The 20985-nt window shown below is 49.8% G+C and overlaps 3 protein-coding genes across 9 annotated transcripts; 2 read left to right on the forward strand and 1 right to left on the reverse strand.

The window, feature by feature from the left end:
- The first annotated feature begins 110 nt into the window (after positions 1–110).
- On the forward strand, positions 111–3180 carry tpbg1b (trophoblast glycoprotein 1b). The gene is made up of 2 exons (XM_028964063.1): positions 111–654; positions 983–3180. Exons 1-2 carry the CDS (start codon positions 392–394, stop codon positions 1830–1832), a joined length of 1113 nt encoding a protein of 370 aa, XP_028819896.1. The 5' UTR covers positions 111–391; the 3' UTR covers positions 1833–3180.
- A 6774-nt stretch (positions 3181–9954) lies between these two features.
- Positions 9955–14646, forward strand: kdf1b (keratinocyte differentiation factor 1b). 4 transcript variants are annotated; one of them, XM_028964507.1, is made up of 4 exons: positions 9955–9992; positions 10927–11831; positions 11913–11984; positions 12814–14646. In XM_028964507.1, exons 2-4 carry the CDS (start codon positions 10946–10948, stop codon positions 12912–12914), a joined length of 1059 nt encoding a protein of 352 aa, XP_028820340.1. In that variant the 5' UTR covers positions 9955–9992; positions 10927–10945; the 3' UTR covers positions 12915–14646. The 4 variants fall into 4 exon arrangements, with proteins under 4 accessions (XP_028820340.1, XP_028820339.1, XP_028820337.1 ...); XM_028964506.1 differs by lacking the exon at positions 9955–9992 and adding an exon at positions 10064–10452; XM_028964504.1 differs by lacking the exon at positions 9955–9992 and adding an exon at positions 10064–10223.
- Positions 14647–16108: 1462 nt separating this feature from the next.
- Positions 16109–18851, reverse strand: nudc (nudC nuclear distribution protein). 4 transcript variants are annotated; one of them, XM_028964512.1, is made up of 9 exons: positions 18716–18851; positions 18209–18286; positions 17902–18120; positions 17731–17796; positions 17434–17547; positions 17152–17346; positions 16987–17070; positions 16332–16450; positions 16109–16237 (listed from the first exon to the last, which is right to left on the reverse strand). In XM_028964512.1, the coding sequence occupies exons 1-9, from the start codon at positions 18785–18787 to the stop codon at positions 16186–16188; spliced, it is 999 nt and encodes a 332-aa protein (XP_028820345.1). In that variant the 5' UTR covers positions 18788–18851; the 3' UTR covers positions 16109–16185. The 4 variants fall into 4 exon arrangements, with proteins under 4 accessions (XP_028820345.1, XP_028820343.1, XP_028820344.1 ...); XM_028964510.1 differs by having other exon boundaries at positions 17434–17574; XM_028964511.1 differs by having other exon boundaries at positions 17731–17799.
- Between the last annotated feature and the right edge of the window lie 2134 nt (positions 18852–20985).

Genomic DNA, 20985 nt, shown 5'->3' on the forward strand with positions numbered 1-20985 from the left:
TTGCATGATCCGTGCGCTCCGGCCTGGAGAGGGGGGGCTGAAGTCCACAGGCTCCTCCCCGGCCATCGTGCCGGGCGGCGCCGCCGCTTTCATGTCATTGTTCCGCCGCGGCGGGGCTCAGACGCGCCTCTCTCTCTCTCCCTCCCTCCCTCTCTCCCTCTCTCTCTCTCTCTCTCTCTCCCGTGGAAACCGAGCCGCGCCGCGTCGCGGTCACGCGTGGAGCGCGTAGAAAAGGCTGCGCTTCCTCGCCGCGCAGCGCAGACGCGTCCCGGGCTCCCGCCAGAACCGGACCTCCGCCGGACCCGGGCCCCCAAGTTCCCGACGAAGTTTCAGATGCCGGTGTGACCCCCCCCTCCTCTCTCTCTCTCTCTCTCTCCCTCTCCCTCCCGAGATGATCCGGGCGCTCCTGCGCGTCGCCCTGGGCGCCGTGCTGCTCCGCCCCGCCGCCGCCGCCGCCGGCTGCCCGCTCCGCTGCGAGTGCTCCGAGGCGGCGCTGACGGTCAAATGCGTCTCCAAAGACCTGCAGGGCGTCCCGACGGGAATCCCGGGCTACACCAGGAACCTCTTCATCACCGGCAACCAGATCGGCCGCGTCGGACCCGAGTCCTTCAGGGGCTTGGAGAACGTGACCACGCTGGCGCTCAGCAACAACCGGTAAGGACAAGACTTACAGTTACATTTACTGCGTTTACCAGACAACCTTGTCCAGAGCGACTTACAATCAGTAGTTACAGGGACAGTCCCCCCCTGGAGACCCTCGGGGTTAAGTGTCTTGCTCGGGGACACAATGGTAGTAAGTGGGGTTTGAACCTGGGTCTTCTGGTTCATAGGCGAGTGTGTTACCTGCTAGGCTACTACCACCCTTCTCTTCAGATTCCCGAGAAGTTGGGATCAATATAGAAACGATCGCTTTGAAAAAAGGGGAAGATGCTGGCTTTCCGCCAGAATTCCTGTTCATTTCCCCCCTTTTCGCACCCTCCAGGATCACGGAGATCCAGTCGCAGACCTTCTCCAGCTTGCGTAGCCTGCGCTCCCTGGACCTGAGCAGCAACCAGCTGGTGCTCGTCCACCCCGAGGCGTTCTCGGTGCCGAGCCGGACGCTGCGGGAGCTCAACCTCAGCCGCTCCCTGTACAACCACTCCTCCGTGTCCGACCTGGCCACCTCCCTCCGCTGGAGCACGCTGGCGGGCCTGCAGGGTCTGGACCTCTCCGGGAACGGCTTGGTCTACCTGCCCGACCGCATCTTCTCCCACCTGAGCAGCCTGCGGCGCCTGCAGCTCGCCAACAACTCCCTGGTGGCCATCCACAAGGGCACCTTCTCCGGCCTGGACCTCCTGGAGGAGCTCGACCTCACCGTCAACTCCTTCAAGACGCTGACCGCGGGCGCGCTGCAGGAGCTGGACGGCCTGCCGAGGGCGCGGCTCCAGATGAGCCTGAACCCGTACACGTGCGCCTGCGGCATCGAGCCCCTGGTCTCCTGGCTGAACGCGTCCCGGGCGCGGGTGGCCGACTCGGAGCGGCTGGTCTGCGTCTTCCCCGCCGGCCTGCGCAACACGTCCCTGCTGGGCGTGGCGGACCTGCCGCTGGGCTGCCATCAGGCGGAAGAGGGGGCGGACCTCGCCCTCCAGACCTCGTACGTCTTCCTGGGCCTCGTCCTGGGCTTTGTGGGCCTCATGTTCCTCTTCGTGCTCTACCTGAACCGCAAGGGCATCAAGAAGCGCGTCTACGACATGCGGGACGCCTGCAGGGAAGTCTGGGAAGGCTACCATTACCGCTACGAGATCGACTCGGACCCCAGGCTGTCCCAGGTCTCCACCACGGCCGACATGTGACTCGCCTGTGCCACACGCTGTAAATATAGACGACCGCATTATCGGACAGGTGAACGCATGCGCTGCCGGGGCTGCGGGAAGTGTCCCTCTGTCGTGTAGCGGAGCACGTTGGCGTCTCCGGTTTCTGAGAGGCCACGGAGGAATTCAGATGCTGCGGCCCTCCATCTCCCCATCTGAGGCATTTCCTGTCTGCAGCGGGCAGCTCCGGGTTTAAGTGCCTTCCTCCCCGATGCATTTAACGCCATACGGACGGTCGGCCGCCTTCGCTCCGGCGTTTGATGTGCTGCGCCCCCCCCCCCCCCACCCCCCCCACCCCCCCCAAACAGTAAAGCGGCCAGCGGCGGCCTTTTCAGGAACATCTGCGATCCTCTTCTGTCCCCGCACCCCAGGGATCTGGGAAGAATCTGAGAGGCTTATTCTCCATGGCATTCCGAGAGCGGGATCGCCTCTCCAGCCTTCCGAGGCTCCTCGCAGGGCTCCCTACCCGCCGGGCTGTTGGGGGGGAGGGGAGAACCTTTTCAGCAGAGGGGCGCTTACGGAAATCTCAAGGCCCTTTTTCTTCTTCTTCTTCTTCTTCTGAGGAGGAGGAGCTCGGCTTTGTTTTTATTCCTCCACTTTTATTGTTGCTGATGAGAACCAGCTCCAGACTGGCGCGGCCGACAGTCGTCACTCCTCCTCAAAGACGGCAGACGCTCTGGAAGCTCTTTGAAGGCGAGCCCGGCCCCGGCCGTCATAAGCCGACCAGCTTTTTCCGTTTAAGGGGGACTCCTCATTGATCAAACGCAGATGAGTCCATCTGGCTTAAAGAAGCACAGCGGAGCGGGACATTTTTGAGCACAAAGCGCCTGTGTCTGGACTTTGTTACGTGGGACAAAAAAACAAAACAAACAAAAACCTCAGGATCTGATTAAGCGCCGTTTTAGCATCTTCTGTTTTTTTTATGGGGTACAACGATAATCTGTATTCTTGTTGTTTTTCTTAATATTAGTCCTGCATGTTTTTGATGCATCTGTGAAGGTAGCCACTCGTCCACCCGATTGGTCACTTGCAGAGAGCTGCCAAAAGAGCCAGTATTATCGTCTTGGTATCAAAGTGTAATCTTTATGAGATGAAATGCATCATTTCATGAGTGATGTAACTGGAAGTCGCTCCTTCTGCTCTTCGCGCGGCCCGGGCCAGGAAGTCTCGGGCGCTGGTGCAGGTGTGGTCCAGGGCCCTACCAGGGTCACGTTTCATGGGTTTGCATGGTCTGTTAACGGGGTCGGACGTTTTTGTCCTACTTTAACTAGCCTTTGAAATAGGCATGCTGGAAATAATAATAATAATAAAAAGAAAACTGTCTGAATCACTTTATTCTGCATATCATTCACCTTCATCATAGGCTAATGGGGACATTTTCCAAGTAATATATTCACCAGTTCACCCATCAGAACACTTTAAAGTATGGTGTGCCACAGGTTTCAGTGCTTAACCCCTTATTTTTTACCTTCTCCTTCTAAATCCGTTAAAAATCCACACGATGGCGTGGATCCACTGACAGGCCCTGGTATTCAGAGGGGAAAGCGAGTCTCGCCTGAAAACAGACTTGGTGTGGGCCAGCGCTCCCAATACACTTCATCTTATACGGTGGCCGAAAATTTAAATGAACCAGCTGACAAAAAAACTCACAAATGACTGAAAAATGGAACCATTTCCACACCAGACATGTGTTGCATGTGAAAGGTTTATGAGACAGTCCCTTCAAAGGGGCCATTTTGGAGTAAACGAGCAGCATAGTGCATGCCCGCTGTGCTTCATGCACTGGGGTTTTTGTCTCTGTCCTCTGTCTCATTACATTTGGACATTTAAATGCAAAGGAGAAAACAAATAAGCCCGCGGCCCGACTCCACTGGCCGACGTCAGGTCTTGTGAAAAGTGCTTTGTCCTTCAGACCCAAAGATGCCTTGTGCCCCCCCCTTCCCCTCGCCTGCTGCACAGTGGACCATTATGCTGTGGAGTGAGGGACACGCGGACAGTTGCTGGTGATACAGTCCCTCGGAGGATATCTGACCTTGGCCAGGGTCAGACCGGAGACGGACTGGCCGACGCCGGGCCCCCGGATCCGCTGATTAAACCAAGGCTACAGGTGGCCCGAGGTTGCCGCCGCTGGTCCAGGACTAATAAGGAGCTTACAGATCCCGGCGCAAAGGGGGACAGGCAACAAATCGTCCCAATTAGCAGCATGTTGATGAGAGGGGTCGTGGTCTAACCCTCCGTCACGGTGCCCAGGAGACGCGCTGATGTTCCATTTGTTTTCCTCGCAAAATAGCTGCAGCCCTTTCCCTGCCGCCGGCGGTCCAACGTTCTGAGAGACCACTGGGCCCCCCCAGTCCCCAGAGCCTCAACGTCTGGTCCCTTCGCTCGGCTTTGAAAAATGTCTTTGTCTGCAGAATATTTCTATTAAAAAAAAAGAAAAGAAAAGCTCTTTCGTGGCAGTTAGCAGCTTGCGTTCTGATGTGGGAGGCTAGCGGGGGTGCGTTTCGGTACAATTACGGGCTCCGTCAACTAAAAAAAAAAAAAAAAGTGATTCCCACATCTGTAAGAAATTATTTAACAGACTTTGGCATGGCAGTGGTGCCATCTGACTCAAGGCGACATCGTCCTTTCTTTTCCTCCCAGATCCGTTGCTCTTGTTATTCCCCGTGGACGCGGTGACGTTCGAGGCACTGACAGGGTGGGGCAACATACGTTGGGAAAGCAACACCGTGAATTTGACCAGCAGTCACATTTCAGTACGCGAAGAAAGAAATTGTGCTTCGAAAAGCATGCAACACAGCAGTGGTTGAATCCCGATCCGGCCACCGAGCAGAGCACCGTCCCCACACGCTGCTCCCCGGGCGCCTGTCATGGCTGCCCACTGCTCACCAAGGGTGATGGTTAAAAGCAGAGGACACATTTCGTTGTGTCACAATGACAATCCGCGTCACTTTCACTTGGACAACAGGAACATGATCTTTTATTGACTGTCATTTCATAGCGCGACGGATATTCTAAAAATGCGCATTTTCGTGGATTTTGAACACCAATCATCGTTACGTGGGTAGCGAATGGTGGAAATCCCAGCCCCGCCCCCTCCGGTTGTCCAGGTTGGCCCGTTTATGCCAGTCCAACTGTGGGACAAGACCTATTTGTTCTCTGCCTTTGTTCCGTGGTTCTCGTCGTCAGTAGGAACTAATTGCAGCCGCTTCTCCACCGACGTTCCACGCCCATGTGCACATTGTTAAGAAGCAGACTCGTATTCCAACAAGAACCACAGCTATGCGACGGCTGCAGATGCAAACCCAGAACGCCGCTTTGATCTCGGCGGGGTGGGGGGGTCCGCTGCGACTGAGACCGTGCCACCAATGCCGGATTGCCAGGTCCCCCAAGAATTAACGGCGAACCCCGGGGCCTGGCCGCGGTGGCTCGGAAGACGAACGCTCCGCGTTTGTTGGAGGCCCGTCATTCACCGTGCTCTTTGTCTCTTGAAATCAGAGCAAGAGACCGTTTATACGGGGTCACGCCAGTTCGAGGCGCACAGTCTGGCCGCCGGCTGCCACTCACCGGCAAATTAGCCGCGAGTAACAGAAAATCAAGCCATCAATCGATCCGGCCACCTCCGACCAAGAATAATGGCGGCGGAAGCTGCAGTTTGTCGGAGTCCGCCGTTAATTCCGCGGCAGGAGCGGGGACCATGTGTCTCCTTAATCACTCCCCCAACGGATCAATGGTGCGCCGCTGAGGTGAGGCGGCGGGTCAATAGAGCAAATTTTCAAGAATGAAACTGCACACATAAGGAATTTAGTGGTCGGCCAATTAAACTGGGCCGGGGGGGGCGGGGATAGATTTCCCATTTCGCTCTCGCAAACGAAGGTCCCCGCATCGGCGCGGCGCCATCGAAGCGACCCTTTGATTCGAAATCAATCGCGGGGGGTTACGTGGCGAGGGGCAAACTAATGATCCGCGCGACGTTACTGTGGCTTTGTGAGGCGTTTTTAATAGCGGCCGAAACCGACATCAATCAGTGCTCCTCCGCGTGGGTGTGGCTCTCCGCCGGTCGAACGACCTCTGGCACCTTCGGAGGGAGGAGCTCTGAGCTCATTATTAATCAGATTACGGTTGCCTTCGCTATTCGAAAGGGACGACCAGATGCTTTAGCAGGAGGGTGCTCTCCGCACCCAACCTGGAGCCGCCTTGTTTGATTGGCTGGAAGAGGCAGCGCGGTCTGGAGGTCAAAGGGCAGATTCCTCCAGAGGGGAGACGCCATCTGTGCAGTGATGTCTGTGTTATGAATATGACTCCCGTTGTCAGGCCTGGAAAAGGCACAATCGGTTGCACGGCCACTTTATTAGGAACACCTTCTGCGTTCGCGGTCGCTGCCATGAAATGCGACATGCATCTCCAGCCGAGTCCTGCGCAGTCGAACTGCGGCGCTCGTGTGTAATAAATGTCTCGGCTGCAACTTCCGCTTCTCCGCAGCCGACCGCGCCCCTGCGTTGTGCTGTGGCAGCACATTTTACATCTGTGATGGCGACACCGAAGACTCCTCGTCTTTTTGCCAGATTTATCAAGGCAGCTTCTCTCTTCTTTACAACGGGCACAGTGAAATGACCTGTCCTTTCGTTTATTCATTATTAAAAAAAGATCTCGAGAAGCATTTGAAACAGAATGATTTAAATTTGAATGACAGGTCATATGGCGTATAGTACTTAATTCATGATATTCGTGGATCACTATACGTAGATATTGTGTCACTTTTGACGCTCTAGTCCACACATTGAGATAGAAAGGACCTCGACTCCTGAATATGGGTTATGACTTTAAATAACCTCCGAGCCTGGCTTTGTGAAACGAGGAGCCGTGCGCTTGATGAAGTGACGTGACAGCGAAAGTGGGGCAGCGAGACGGATTTTCTCACCGCGAGGACGGACAGGACCCTCTCACTCATACTCTCCCAGGCTGCAAGAGCATGACTCTAATGATGCCCATCCATCAAGTGTGTATGTGTATGTGTGTGTGTGTGTGTAGCACTAATTTAGGATGAAATCCTTGGCTTTAGACGTCTGAACAGAAATGGATGTACTTGTGCACAGTCGTATGCACGCACTTTCTGAGATGAGATTTTAGCATAAAAACTTTACCATTGCATAATCTCAGTTGCATTCTGAAAAATAAAAAAAGATGCCTGATCTGTGGCTTCCCCAGAGCAGGAGGATTGGGATTATGGTTAAATAAAATAAAAAAGTCTGATTATATTGCATCCATATTGTTTGAAGGACGGATTCATGTTTTTATTTTGTTCATTTATTTTTAACCGCTGATGAGATTACCAGATTTGTCCTGGCACCGTTTCCGTGGTTTGATGTGGATTGAACGGTAGGTGCGTGTCAGAGCCATGCTGGATATTGGGTCTGTTCGGCGTTAGGGGGGGTCTGTACAGCACCATTTATCATGTTCATTTAGAAATGCAGGAGGAGCAAGAGCTCGGACATTAAAACAATAAAAAAATCACTACACAGTCGGACAAATGGACAAATAATCAACTAAATGAGCAAAACACACAAGATGCACAGACGAACGCACAAAATGAACGCAACACACAAATTTTACCATAGAATACCCTGATAAATGGACTCTGAAAGGCAGCCGGATTAGAAGTTCCAAATCAGCGACTCAGCGGCTGTGCATAATTAGTTCATTAAGTGCTGCTGGAATTAAGGTCTGGAAGGGGGCGGGATAAGACCGAGTCAGTAATGGGGCAGCGAGCTCAACTGGAAGCTGGTGGCGCGATGAGTTTTGGTGCCTGCTTCCTGTGGCTGCTGCGAAGGGACTGTTATGACTTTTGGAATATGCGTATGGTGAGGCTGGGCAGTTGTTAATTGCCATTTTTCTATGGACTTTTATTTCTTTATTTTTATGTTCCTCAATATTTTCCTTCACCTAGGATGTTGTTCAGCTTCAGACTAGCTGCTCATGGCAGGTCTTTGGCAAATACGGGTGGTAAGTTCTCAGTTCAAAAATGCTTTTAGTCTTACAGCTAAGCTTAATAAAATGGACCCATAATGTTTCACAGCAGCTTCTTTTTCTGTTTACCACATAGGTAAAGATGTGACTGCCTTTGTGAGCCAGAACGATGCCAACGCTGCCCGATACGGCTTCTATCAGGTGATAGGCGATCAATCATCTGGTGTGATCCCAAATCAACAAAGCTATGGCCAGGACCTTTATAACCAGAGGTTGTCCACCAATGAGATGCTTCCTTACCCTGTCTCAGACCCTTTGGAGGACCTCAGTAGTAGACGACAACATCCCCAAAGGTTGCATGATGCTGCCCAACCACCCCAGGGCACTTTTGGGGATGTCACATGGGTAAAGGTTATTCCGAATGCCCCAACTACTAGCAGCCTTCCTTCAAGCAGCTTTGGTTCCACGGAGAACCAAAGGGCTCTGAGTGAAGTCAGTGGAAGTCTGGAGACTCAGAATGGACCAATGTCTGCTTTTAGGCGAAGCCAAGCACCTCTGCAGAGCTCCTGTCAAGAAAAAGTCTTCAGGTTTACTTCTAGCACTTCTGCATCAGTCCAAAAAGTCATTGGGAGTGGCAAATGCAACTCAATCCAGGGTACAGGCCAGTCCTCTATCTATGGTCTGGGTGGAACCCATGTGTCACATGCCGTCGTTTCTGCCTCAACTAGCCAAGATGTCCCTTACCAAAGCTCTTCCCAGTTGTCACTGAGCAGGCCGCTGTACCAAACATCTAAACCAAGCAGACTTTCTGAGCCATGGCAGTCTGTTACATGGCCTTTGGAGGTTTCTAGGGTTCGGGGTAAGGTCGACGTCCCAACATCTGGTAGACCCTCTTCTAGAAGCTTGGGCTTTGTGACCCAAGCTGTGGACAATGTAAATGTTTACGACCCACCTGGGACAATTGGTGTCCATACTCACATGGGGGATTCTGCTTCTCGTTCCTCCTTTGAAATCCCCAGTCATTTAGGCCAAGGCACCATCTGTCGCTTGGCTCCACACCTCGCTTCAAGCCATCGGCAGAAGTCCAGACAGTATTCTGTTCCTTTCGGATCGCGTGAGCAAGTCCAAGCCACCCCAGTTCTTGTCAACTGGCATCCACACAGTGGCGTTAAATCCCAAGGTGTGCCCCAGACTGGAGGATCAGAATCTCCTCAACCCCACCAAGGAACCAATCAGTGGCTTGGTTCTGCTTTCTCGCAAGGATCTCTCCAGCCTGTAGAGTCGTTAACTAGCATGGCTCCATCGACCGCAAACCTGCTTGGTACTGGGTTCAGGTCAAATCCTGTGTACCAAGGCCCGGGACCGAACCAGGGTTACACATGGGGGTCTAGCAGTCGCTTTACTGGTTCCAACAAGCAGCCGGTCCTGAAGCCTTTTCAAAACCTGTATGGTGCTGCTGGACAAGCTGAGGCCTCCAACCCAAGATCTTGGTCACATGAAGGCTTCCAGCCACACGGCTCTGCTCAAGATTCTGCAGAGATGGTCTTTTCAAGCCATTTCTGAATGTGGTATTTGCAACCCATTACTGCCAAGATTGCAGGCATAAGGTATGCAAAGGTCCTTTTGTATGTTTTATATTAATAATAAGGTACTGATTTTTTATTTATTTAAATTTTTATTTATTTTAACTTTCCCCGTTTTAGGATCCTCCTGGTTCCATCCGGAGAAAACATGAGCGGTCTCCTTGGTAGAAAATAAAGTTTTTAAACCTCCTCTCTGCACCCTGTCTCAGATATATCTGCTCTGGATGTTACGTACATACGAACTACGGCCCCCGCTGTGGAAACTGTAACGCGACACCAGCGCCACCTTCCGTTCAATCAGGCGACACTGCAGTGCTTTGCACTACAAAACAAATGTAGACATATTAGTTAGGTGGGTATAATTACTAAATATCAACACTATTACCTTTTATTGCCTTATAATGTGAAATAATTAAATTATATATATTGAATAGCATGTGGTAAGACTACAACAGAAGGGGTTCTTTTATAGTAGTAATTTATTTAGCTGGACTGTGGAACGGCAACGCCGTGGATATGTATTTACGTTTTGTGTTACGTCATCGCGCTCCTGTGGAGGATGTGACGTCACAGCGGCTCCTACCTGCCGCTGCAGGTAAACTTCACCCTACCTGCTCGACTTTTTTTTTTTTTTTTTTTTTTTGGAATCCTGTCGCGAAACTCGTTCTCGGTGTTGGAATTACGTTCCCAGAGGGCCCGAATTAGTCCGCGGGCCGGATCGGATCCAGCAGCTACAGGCAAAGAAAACGTCGGACTTCCGGGAGGCTCCCCCCCCCCCACCTTTCTTTTAAACCAACAAATTACCTCGACTTGTTCGCCATATGCCGTAAGTCACGGAACACGTGATCCGAGAACGACGCCAGGGGTCCGGGGTCTTTATATTCGTTCTACAAATCACCGCACGACGGTCGTGGCGGCGCCTGGAGGACGCGGACGAGCAGCGGCTCCGCGCGTAATTCGCGCGTAATGCGTAATGGGTCTGGAGATCGACGAGAACGTTTCACTTTTTCGAACGGACCTTTGACCCGAAGTGACCTTATCACCAACATCAAAAAGTTCGTTTCCTTTTTTTTTGTGTGTGTGTGTGTTTTTTTTTTTTTTTTTTTTGTTCCAAATGGAGGCGTAAAGTGACCTCGGCGTGTTTACTTCTTGTTCGGGGGTAAATGTTGAGTAAACGTTGACGGACCCGCTTTCTCTTTCGCTCCGTCGTGCGACCGGTTTACGCGCATCAGTTTATTCGATTTTTTTCCTTATGCCCTTTGGTTTGACTGTTCGGTATGATTTCCCTACAATTAATGAAGAATCGCTGGCCTCCTGGCTGGTGCTTTTACTCTCGCAGGGTTTATGCACTTCATTGTAGTTCTCAGTTTAAAAACTCTTAGTCTAGAAATAGGATTAATCCATGACTGTTAACATGTATTTATTGTCCTAGTGCCTTGTCGCCGTATTGGTGTAAAGAACTACGGTACTAATGTTACATAACATTCTCATGTCGGCTTTAATATTGGCGCCTTTTCTGTTTGTTTCAGGCCCTGGACGCGGTAAATCATGTCCGGTCGTCACTCCGAGAAACGGGGCCTGTCTGGGCCGGGCGGCCACGTCCGGGAGAGCAGCAGAGGCGGCGGCCACTGGACTCCTCCATATCAGGAACGATGCGTGGACCCTCCGGACGCTTCAGCGCCGAAGGGGGCGGCGCACAAAGCTCAGCACCAAGACGCCAACGGCAAGGAGGCGGAGATCCAGGAGTTCCTGCCAACTGCAGCCGAGTCGGCGTCCGCGGCGTGCGCGTGTGCACCCTGCGTGTCCGTCGCCGCCTGCCGGAGGATGGCGTGTAGCGTGCTGACCTGTGGCCTGTACCGAACGTGCAGGCGCGTTCCGTGTCTGGGGCCCGGCAGCGGCTCTGCGGACGAGCTCAAGGCCGTCCGGCCGGCCGCGCCGAGGAGCCCGTCAAGGTCCGAGACGGAGTCGGATTTCCGCATCCGCGGAGAGAAGGTGGTCGGCCCGCTGCCGGTTATGGACGACGTCGTGTTTGTCGGCCCGTCGAAAGCGGAGAGCGCGCGGCCGAGCGTGCCGCACCCGCTGGACAGCTTGTATTGGGACGACGACCCGGAGGACACCTGCGGCGACGTGGACTCGCTCATCGCCCGGAAGCTGCTGGACCTTTACTCGCTCATCCAGATCGAGGAGCTGGCCAGGTGCACCTCGGACTCGGTGTTCCTCAAGCGCACCAGCGAGATCAGCCAGCTCATCGCCGACGTGGTCAAGCAGCACAACCTGGAGGAGCAGGACGCCGAGTGTCGCGTGGTGCACGGCATCATCCGCCTCAGCACGCGCAAGAGCCGACACCGGCCGCCCGGCCGCCGCCTGGACACGCCCCCCGACAGCGGCAACGACACCATGCGGCCCAGCGCGTCCGTCACCGACAGCAACTGCAGTAAATATGGGGCTCGCTGCCGAGGCGACGGAGCGCCCGCGCGCCACTAACCTGTCCCTTCCTTCTTCCCGTGTCCTCTAGATGACCTGGAAATATCAAAGGAGACGTCCGAGGACGTGAGAGCCAGGAACATGCGGCACAACAGCGGCCAGGGTGAGGAGTCTGTTACGTCCCGTGCTGTTATTGCGCGTGTTTTTATTCTCTTTTATTTTCTCGATCTAAAGTGAAGTGATTTGTCACGGCAGCACAGCACACGGTGCACACAGTGAAATGTGTCCTCTGCATTTAACCAATCAACCTTGGAAGGAGCCCGGGGAGCAGCGTGCAGGGACGGGACTTTGCTCGGTGGCACCTTGGCGGACCGGGATTCGAACCGGCAACCTTCTGATTACGGGGCCGCTTTCTAGGCCACCGCTGCCACAGATCTGCGACTGGCGTAGGCGCGCTTCGCCGCCTCGTCTTTCTCCACACGCGCTTTCATTCTGTGGCAAGCGAGTGAGAACGGTGCTCTGAACGTCTATTCTTTTCGGCGCGGACAGTCCCTCGTTGTGAGGAACAATACCCTGCTGTCCTGCGGCCCCCTGACCGCTTTCAGACAAGTTACGATGAGGTTTCTGATCCTCGTTTCCTGATTCTGGCTGTCAGCGGTGGGTATAAATACGAATAAAATGCCATCCAAGATCAGGGAAATCTCATTTGTTGTTGCCGCATGGACTTTTTATATTAAACTATCTGACCGCCAGTTATCTACAGATGTAGGTACTTTTCTTTTAACTCCGCTATCTGATTGGAAGCTAAAGTCATCTGATTTTACAGATTTATTAAGTAAGTACGTAGACGAAGAGTCACGTAGACACCTTGATCTGGAAAGTTCATGCCCCTGGGAACAATTGTTGGGAGGTTTGGGGCGCGTCTGTCGGAACAGCGGGAATGGGGGACCGATCGGGGAGAAGTGTGAAATAAAATCTCCTTCTGCTTCCAGCCCAGTCCTCCGGCTCCCCCACCACCTTCTCCCCGGCGTACCGCGACACGGACACCGACTCGTCTGGCCTGCCCCTGCTGGCCAGGTGCCGGCAGACGTGAGGCCGCGGCCCGACTTCTGCCGCTGAGGAAGCGGACCTGGACCGGGAGACAGGGGGGGGCGCAACGGTCGTTTTTACGTGTACGGTTACGGCCGTTTTTTTTTTTGGTGTGTGTGTGTGTGTGTGTTGGGACCCGAGTGGGCGAATGAGGGACGACTAACGGAAAGAAACCCAAAACCCTGTTTATTTCTCTTGCTTTGTGCTGCACCAATAGAAAGGTGAAGTAAGTCACGTGACCAACGGGCCGCTCCGGGAGGTGCAGCTTGGCCGTCCCTGGAAGAAATCCGACACCCGGTGTCCTGCGGGCACTGCGTGTCTCTCGTGGCGCTGTGTAAATAAATGAAGGCGAATGTCAATCACAAGTAACTCCTCCTCCTCCTCCCTCAGGCTTCTGGGGGATTTTGGCACATGAAGTGCAGTAAATAAGATGTGTGTAAATAAGATGTCGCTCTCTGTTTGTACAGTTTTGTGTGTAATTGTTGGGCCAGTGTGGGAGCGATGGCCTTTAAAGAGGACGTAAGATTAATTGTCCTGGATGAAACTAGAAGGATCGGTCTGACTGAAAAAGCACACTTTGAAGAAACTTCAGCATGTTGACAAGCGAGGGCATTAGAAGGGCCTGCGGCGCTACAATAACCTGAATAGAATAGTCGGTAGTTCTAGCTGCATAGTTTTTGAAACGTTTATGGCAATGTGAAAAAAAGAAAGTCACCGTTACCGTGGCGACACATCACTAGAAAATATGCTGTCCTTAATGGAGCCAGAATAGTGTCATATATAGTGCAAAGTTCACATACAACTATATATATATATATATATATATATATATATATATATACACACACACACAGACACACTTGTATGTGAACTTTACACCCGTAAAGAGAAGTTTGCAATTTGTCTTCGCGAAATACAAAAAAACGTTACCAAGTAAGGTATGACCAATCCTGGCAGCGTTGAATCATTGGTTACCTTACCTGCAGCTTCGTGATTTAGCTAGAAAATGAATTAATCTGATTGGTGGAGAGAGATATAAAAACACATACATCTATAATTTTCTGCCAGCGCTGGGCAAGTTAGTGCTAAAACTAAATAAAAAAAAATTGCACTCAAGGTTGCTATTTGCAAGAGCGCTTGGATTCCTGAACTCAAGATTTCAAGATTTGCACTACGTATTTTGCATTTGAAAACCATTCAAAAATTTCATACAAATACAGATTACTTGACACGCGTTTCTGTTCAGTATTTCGCGAATGGATTTCGGTGCGAGCAAACTTCCTTTTTGCAGGTGTAAAGTGCAACGTACACATACGAGTATATACGGCACTATCCTGTCTCCGTCGTCCTTTACGTTCCTTCATACCGTGAGGAGCACCCCACCGTCTGAAGCCATTCAAGAAACAGACGTGATGTTTGATGGTGTTTGAGCGTGTGACACACTGACGGGCACAGGTTTAAATTCATTGTGGATGAGAGCTGTCAATCATGATGCTCCTCCCATTTATGAAAACATAATTAAACATGGTGTTCCCGGTGACAGAAATAATAACACCCCAACAAAAAGGGTTCTTTTCTCCATTTTATATATTGTCGTAACCCACGTCTAAATGCTATTTGGAACTCTCCTGTATCAGTAAACCAATTTAGACTGTAGCTAATTGTTGCAAAGTGTCTGTTTTGTAAAGTTCAATATTTATTGTGAACACAGTATCTGTCTCATCGTTATTAAAGGTCATTCGAACAATGTATTTGGATTATTATTATTAAGTTTGTTCTGAAAAATGGTGAGATTCGATCTGTTGGCTAGTGTCACTCTAGTAATGACTTGTCTAAGGTTACACTTGAAATGTACTTTTTTTTTTTTTTAAAAGCTTCTAACTCATAATTTAAGGGGCGGGGCTTGATGGCCACACCTTAGTTGTAGCTCAGTGGCTGCTCAGGAAATTTCTGCACAGGAACTTAAGAGCTGTAGGTTACTTCACTGTTCATAGTGTGTTGGTTTGATTTGTCTAAATTCTGTATTTCTGCAAATGCTTGTGGTAGAGCAGTTAATGTCATGGCGCCAGATCAGAATAAAAGATATTGAAAGGAGTGATCAGGGCTTTATTCATTTCCACGGAACTTTCGTCCGATCCACCACAAAGTAACATTTATTTGTTTTAGCTGTTCTTAATTAAGCAAACTACAGACTCCTCAAAAGAAAGAATACATTCAGGTTGCCCTGAGGTGTGATCCGTCGCCGTTCCACATGTGCACACAGTGCGCCGCACAGGATGAACGCTGTAAAAGGAAATGTACACAGTTGGGCAGGTAAATGTTACCTGAGGGAAGTTTTTGGTACTTCCCTGTGCACCTGCTTTCCCTGCTGGTGCCTCACTGGATTTGCATCCTTCGCCGTCAAATCGCCCTTTTAAAAAAAAATTAATAGAAATGTATAAGTAAATCAAAAATCTTTCCTCGTCTCCTGGTTTTATTGCACTAGGTGTGACTGGTATGTGCCTAGTTTGGATGTTCTGGAAGCACAACCCATATAACAGAATGAATATTTGTGTGTTAAGCTTTTGTTGTCCATTTTACAGGTCCCTTCACCACGTTTGCTGCCCCCAATTTCCTTCCTTCACTCACTAAATAAATGTTGTGAGAGATGACAATTTACAGTTCATCTAGGAGGAGTGTACAAAGCACAGTTCCTACAAATACTCAAATACCTGCTGGCCAATGAGATGAAGCCCCGCCCACACGAGAGAACTGCCAGAAGCCCAAACGAATCCTCAGGCAGCGTAAATGTGAAACGGGGCGGAGCAGTGAAATTGCGTAACTCACAAGCGAAATGAATAAAAGGTGTAAATGGCCATAGGTGTAAAGGTGTAAATGGTGCAACGTGCACCTTTTTCTGCATGAAGTGCAATAACGTGAGAAATAGCAGGATTATTAGTTCAGAGATGAAGTTCCCAGCAGCTCTGGAGTTAAACTCCTACAAAATACAAAAGCAGGGAAACAGTCCATGCGGATTTTTTTTTTTAAAAATGTTCGTTTGACTACTGTAGGCCTCTCTGGGTTAATCAAAGCCTCTATATAAATAAGAATTCAGTGGATGCTGAAGAGAATGTAAAGAACTGAGCAGACAGCAGATCGGGATCAGGATCATTTATTTAGGAATAAAAAAAAAAAAAAAAAAAAAAAAAAAATCACCGCCACACATTCACAACAGGAACAAAGAGAAAAAAAAAAAAAAAAACAGAACATTGAGGTGCAGGCCTGACCATGTCTCCTCAGCTGAATTTAGCTTTTGAGAAGTCCATCTCGGGGTGCTGATCCATGAACCTGGAACCACAACAAACAAGCACAGTAAACCCTACAGCCAACAATCGTTCGTTGTCTAGATTCTAGAACATTAAACGGAACTAAGACGGTTTACTTCTTCAGGATGTCCTGTTTCTTCTGCTCTTCGGAGGTGGGGAGGCCCATGGACTTCTGCCGCTGGTCATACATCATCTTCTCCACCATGCTACGCGTCTCTCCATCCAAATCTGACAGCTGCTCCACAGCAGGACAGAACATGAATGCAATTAATAAAGCAGATTCTGGACGTTGATCAGATCGTGATGACACTGGAGACATGATTAAAAGCTGCATTGTAATTAGTGGGCGGAGAATGTGTGTCGTAAACAACGTAAACAGTGATGTCAAGCTACGTCCCTGCTGTCGTCAAATTTGACATTTTCCAAAAAAAATTCAAACCAGATCCTAGTGCCGCAGCTGTCGTTTCAGCAACGTTTTCCTATTCTTATCCCAACTTCTCTGCACTGTTACCACATTAGGCAACTTTAATATTAAATGCTAAATTATTGATCATTTTATTTAACCAGATGCTACAGATGTAGCTTTCGTTTCAGCAACAAACGTTGCTCTTCTCGTCTCGCTGCTGCTAAAAAGCTGGATGCAGAAGTTTCTATTGACCGTGAGTTACAAATGAGAAGATATTCCATGCCTAGTAGTGAATAAATGGCTTTTGTCACATATTTCATATTGGTATCAGAGCAGAAAATATGATGTGCAGTCATGCGAACCACCTTTGAGTTCTCTGGACAGATCTTCTTCGTGTTAATTTCAGGGTCGGTGGAGATCATCTTGCTCCACCACTCCATCTTATTAATCTGTAAGAACAGGAGCGCAGCGGTGAGGCGGCGGCAATCAGGCAAAGTGGCCGGAGTCTACGTTTCAACGCAGGTACTAACCTTCTCTAGATGGAGGGTCACCACCTTGCCGTCGTCGATGAGCCAGGAGCTTTCTTCCACCTTCACCTCGTTGTACAGCTGTCCATCAATCACGGGAGGGTGGCCCTTCAGGCCCACCTTTAGAGAACGTCTCTGGACGTCCACCACCACGTCCCGCCCCTTCAGACGGAAATTCACGTCAAAAGGTACCACCAGCTGTTTGAGGAGGATCAGAAAGATGTCCGTGAATGAATAGAATGTTCCAGATGATTCCCATATTGAAGCGAAGGACTTCAAACTCACGTCCAGTTCAGACAAGGTCTGTGTCCACCTGTAGCTGGGCAGGTCGGCTCCGTTACCAGCGTTGGGCTTCAACTTGCCTTTGTCCTTCTCATCCTCCTCGCCTTCCGACTCTGCCTGGTGGGGTGAAAGATCACATGAGTTCTGAAAATAAAAGCAGAAAATGACGACTTGTTTGGCAGATGTGGAGGAACCTCTCCAGGATATTCTAATCTGGGTCACAATATCGGCTGTTCATCTCTGGTCATTATCTAATTATTCCTGTAATAAAGTGCAGTTGAAGGTGGGATGCCCACTCACCCCTTTATCTCCCTTATCTGTTGGAACCATCTGGGCGTCTTCCGGGGTCCCCAGCTCGCTCTGCTTCTGCTGAGGTAGGGAAAGGGTGGGGACCATGGATGATAATAAATGTTAAAAGCAGACTTTATATGTACATTATTGTATATTAGGGTTCCAGAATCCCATGATCACCTGGTCGAGCTGCAGCTGCAGCCTATCTGCCTCTTCGTCCGTCAGTTCGCAGATCCTGGGCTCCTCCGCGGCCTCCTTCTGCTTACGGGCGTCCTCCTCCTCGGCGAGCTTGGCCGCCCTCTCCGCCTTGTCCTTCTTCTCCTTCTCCTGGCGTGACCGGACGTCCCTCTGGGCCTCCAGAGCGCGCTGGCGATGGCTGGAGAAGACCTCCTTTACCAACTACCAGCAGAAAAGGACCGACCGGCGGGTGAGAATCGATGAGGGTTCGGGCAGAAATCACGGAACAGTGTTCTGCTGATTGACTCACCTTCTCCGCGGCATCTGGGTCTCCGCCCGTGAAGAAGTCGGTCTTCCGCCTCATGAAACTAAAAAACGTGTCAACTAACTGGAAAAAAAAGAGGCCAGAAAGCACCATGAGAGCTGAGCTGCCTACTAAAGACCACACCAAACATATCTCAGGATAAAATAAAAAGTGAAAGTCAGTGGCAAGTTTCTGGAAAGCCAGCAGCAGCCAGTGTCGTAAAACATCTGTTGCTATGCAACGGAACGATACAGACCACGTCGAGCATCATTATCGCATATAACAAATACGAAGACTGGGTAAAATTAAGAAACTGAGACGATGTCAGATTCTAGGTTGTCAGTGGAGAGCGGGTAGAATTCCACACTGTAGAAATCGCTTTAAATCGATTTACGGTCGAAGAAACACCGGCCAGCGGCGACGCTTAGCATGGCTAGCAGCCTCGTGTCGACACATCCCCTCAGGGACCAGCGCCGTGCTTTACCCGCTTCCACGGTCCCGCCGCGGTTATACCTGCTGCACCCCTCCTTCGTGCTGCTGCGCCATGGCCAGCAGCATCCCGTCGAACTTCTCACTGTCCTCCATCCTCGCCGCGGCCAAGCTGCTCTCAGATCACGCGGCGGCCGCAGACTGGCAACAAGAACCGCCCACAAATCCAGAAGCCGGCCAATCGGAAGCCAGCGACGTCAAGCGACGGCCGGTACAGCCAATCAATTTCATTAAACGAAAGCGGATGTGAGATTCCGCCCGTGTGAGAGCGCCGTCGGGAAACTGGCACCCTGAAGGAGAAGAACGTTCTGGAAGGATCTGGAAAACACACACACGTACACACACACCGAGACACTTCACCATTTACATTTACAGCATTTACACAGACGCGCTTATCCAGAGCAATCTGTAGTTACAGGGACAGTAGTTACAGGGACAGTCCCCCCTGGAGTAACTTAGCGTTAAGTGTCTCAGGGACACAATGGTAGTAAGTGGGGTTCGAACCTGGGTCTTGTGGTTCATATGCAAGTGTGTTGCCCACTAGGCTACTACCACCCTACCTTCACCAAGAACATTAAAAACAGCAGCGTAGCTCTATTACTGCCGTAAATGTAAACGTTTAACTAGCTAACGCGAGAATGTATTACTTATTATTGATTGTTATCCACACAAAGTATGTGAGGGAATTAAGAATTTTAACAAAACTGCACTTAAAACAGACAGTACCTGGGAATGTGAACAATTACCCAAGTCTGAGCCTTGCAATGATTAAAAAAAAAAAACAGTAGCGAAATTAAAACGGTTCAAATGATTAAAGAAGGAGTAAAACCGGACTTCTTCAGACTACTTGAAGTTCTGGTGCATCAGGCGAACACAGTTTCTGTCCCACTGCCATCAAAGTGCTAAATTCCAGCACACGCTGACCTCCGAATTAACACCGGGACTCACATCATTTATTCCACACTTTCATAATCAGCAGCAACTAGCCTAGATACTTTCTCTCTCCCTCTCTATGAAGCATTCAAAATAATTATAATACTTGGTTGGTGGTGATGGACTAGTGGATTAAAACACTCATGGCATGCATGGGTTCAAATCCGGTCCCCACTACCAAACAAAGAGGTTAAAATGGCATAGACTGGCATGGCACTGTGGTAACTCCCAGCAATGCTAGATCATCTGCTGTAAAATCCCGCTTGTGTTTTTTGATGATTCTGGTCACACCGCAAATAAAACACTTGTCTAAGTTACAAGATCTTTTGGTTTTGAGTCCATGCAGGGTTTATGTAGATGGATCATCTTGCAAAACAAATTCACCTGTAATTTTTGATTGAACATAAACATGAAAAATCCTGAACAAATTCCTGAAGAGGTTCAAATCATGAAATTTGAAAAAAGTTTATTACATTCAACTCTCAGAGATACATCTAGTTGCAGAGTCTCTGAGAGCAGGTTCACTTACATTTAGCATTAGACTCATTTACTGAGAATTCTTTAACTACTTCTTTAACATTTAAAGCATTCAAAATAATTATAATATTTGGTTGGTGGTGATGGACTAGTGGATTAAAACACTCTCTCTGTAAATATATCTGAGGATGCATGGGTTCGAATCCAGTCCCCACCACCAAGCCACCAAGCAAAGAGGTTAAAATGGCATAGACTGGCATGGCACTGTGGTAACTCCCAGCAATGCTAGATCATCTGCTGTAAAATCCCGCTTGTGTTTTTTGATGATTCTGGTCACACCGCAAATAAAACACTTGTCTAAGTTACAAGATCTTTTGGTTTTGAGTCCATGCAGGGTTTATGTAGATGGATCATCTTGCAAAACAAATTCACCTGTAATTTTTGATTGAACATAAACATGAAAAATCCTGAACAAATTCCTGAAGAGGTCTATTACATTCAACTCTCTGAGAAACATCTATTTACAGAGTCTCTGAGCAGCAGGTTCACTTACATTCAGCATTACAGGGAGTGCAGAATTATTAGGCAAATGAGTATTTTGTCCACATCATCCTCTTCATGCATGTTGTCTTACTCCAAGCTGTATAGGCTCGAAAGCCTACTACCAATTAAGCATATTAGGTGATGTGCATCGCTGTAATGAGAAGGGGTGTGGTCTAATGACATCACACCCTATATCAGGTGTGCATAATTATTAGGCAACTTCCTTTCCTTTGGCAAAATGGGTCAAAAGAAGGACTTGACAGGCTCAGAAAAGTCAACAATAGTGAGATATCTTGCAGAGGGATGCAGCACTCTTAAAATTGCAAAGCTTCTGAAGCGTG

This window comes from Denticeps clupeoides, chromosome 20, assembly GCF_900700375.1.
Source record: "Denticeps clupeoides chromosome 20, fDenClu1.1, whole genome shotgun sequence".
Lineage (NCBI taxonomy): Eukaryota > Metazoa > Chordata > Actinopteri > Clupeiformes > Denticipitidae > Denticeps > Denticeps clupeoides.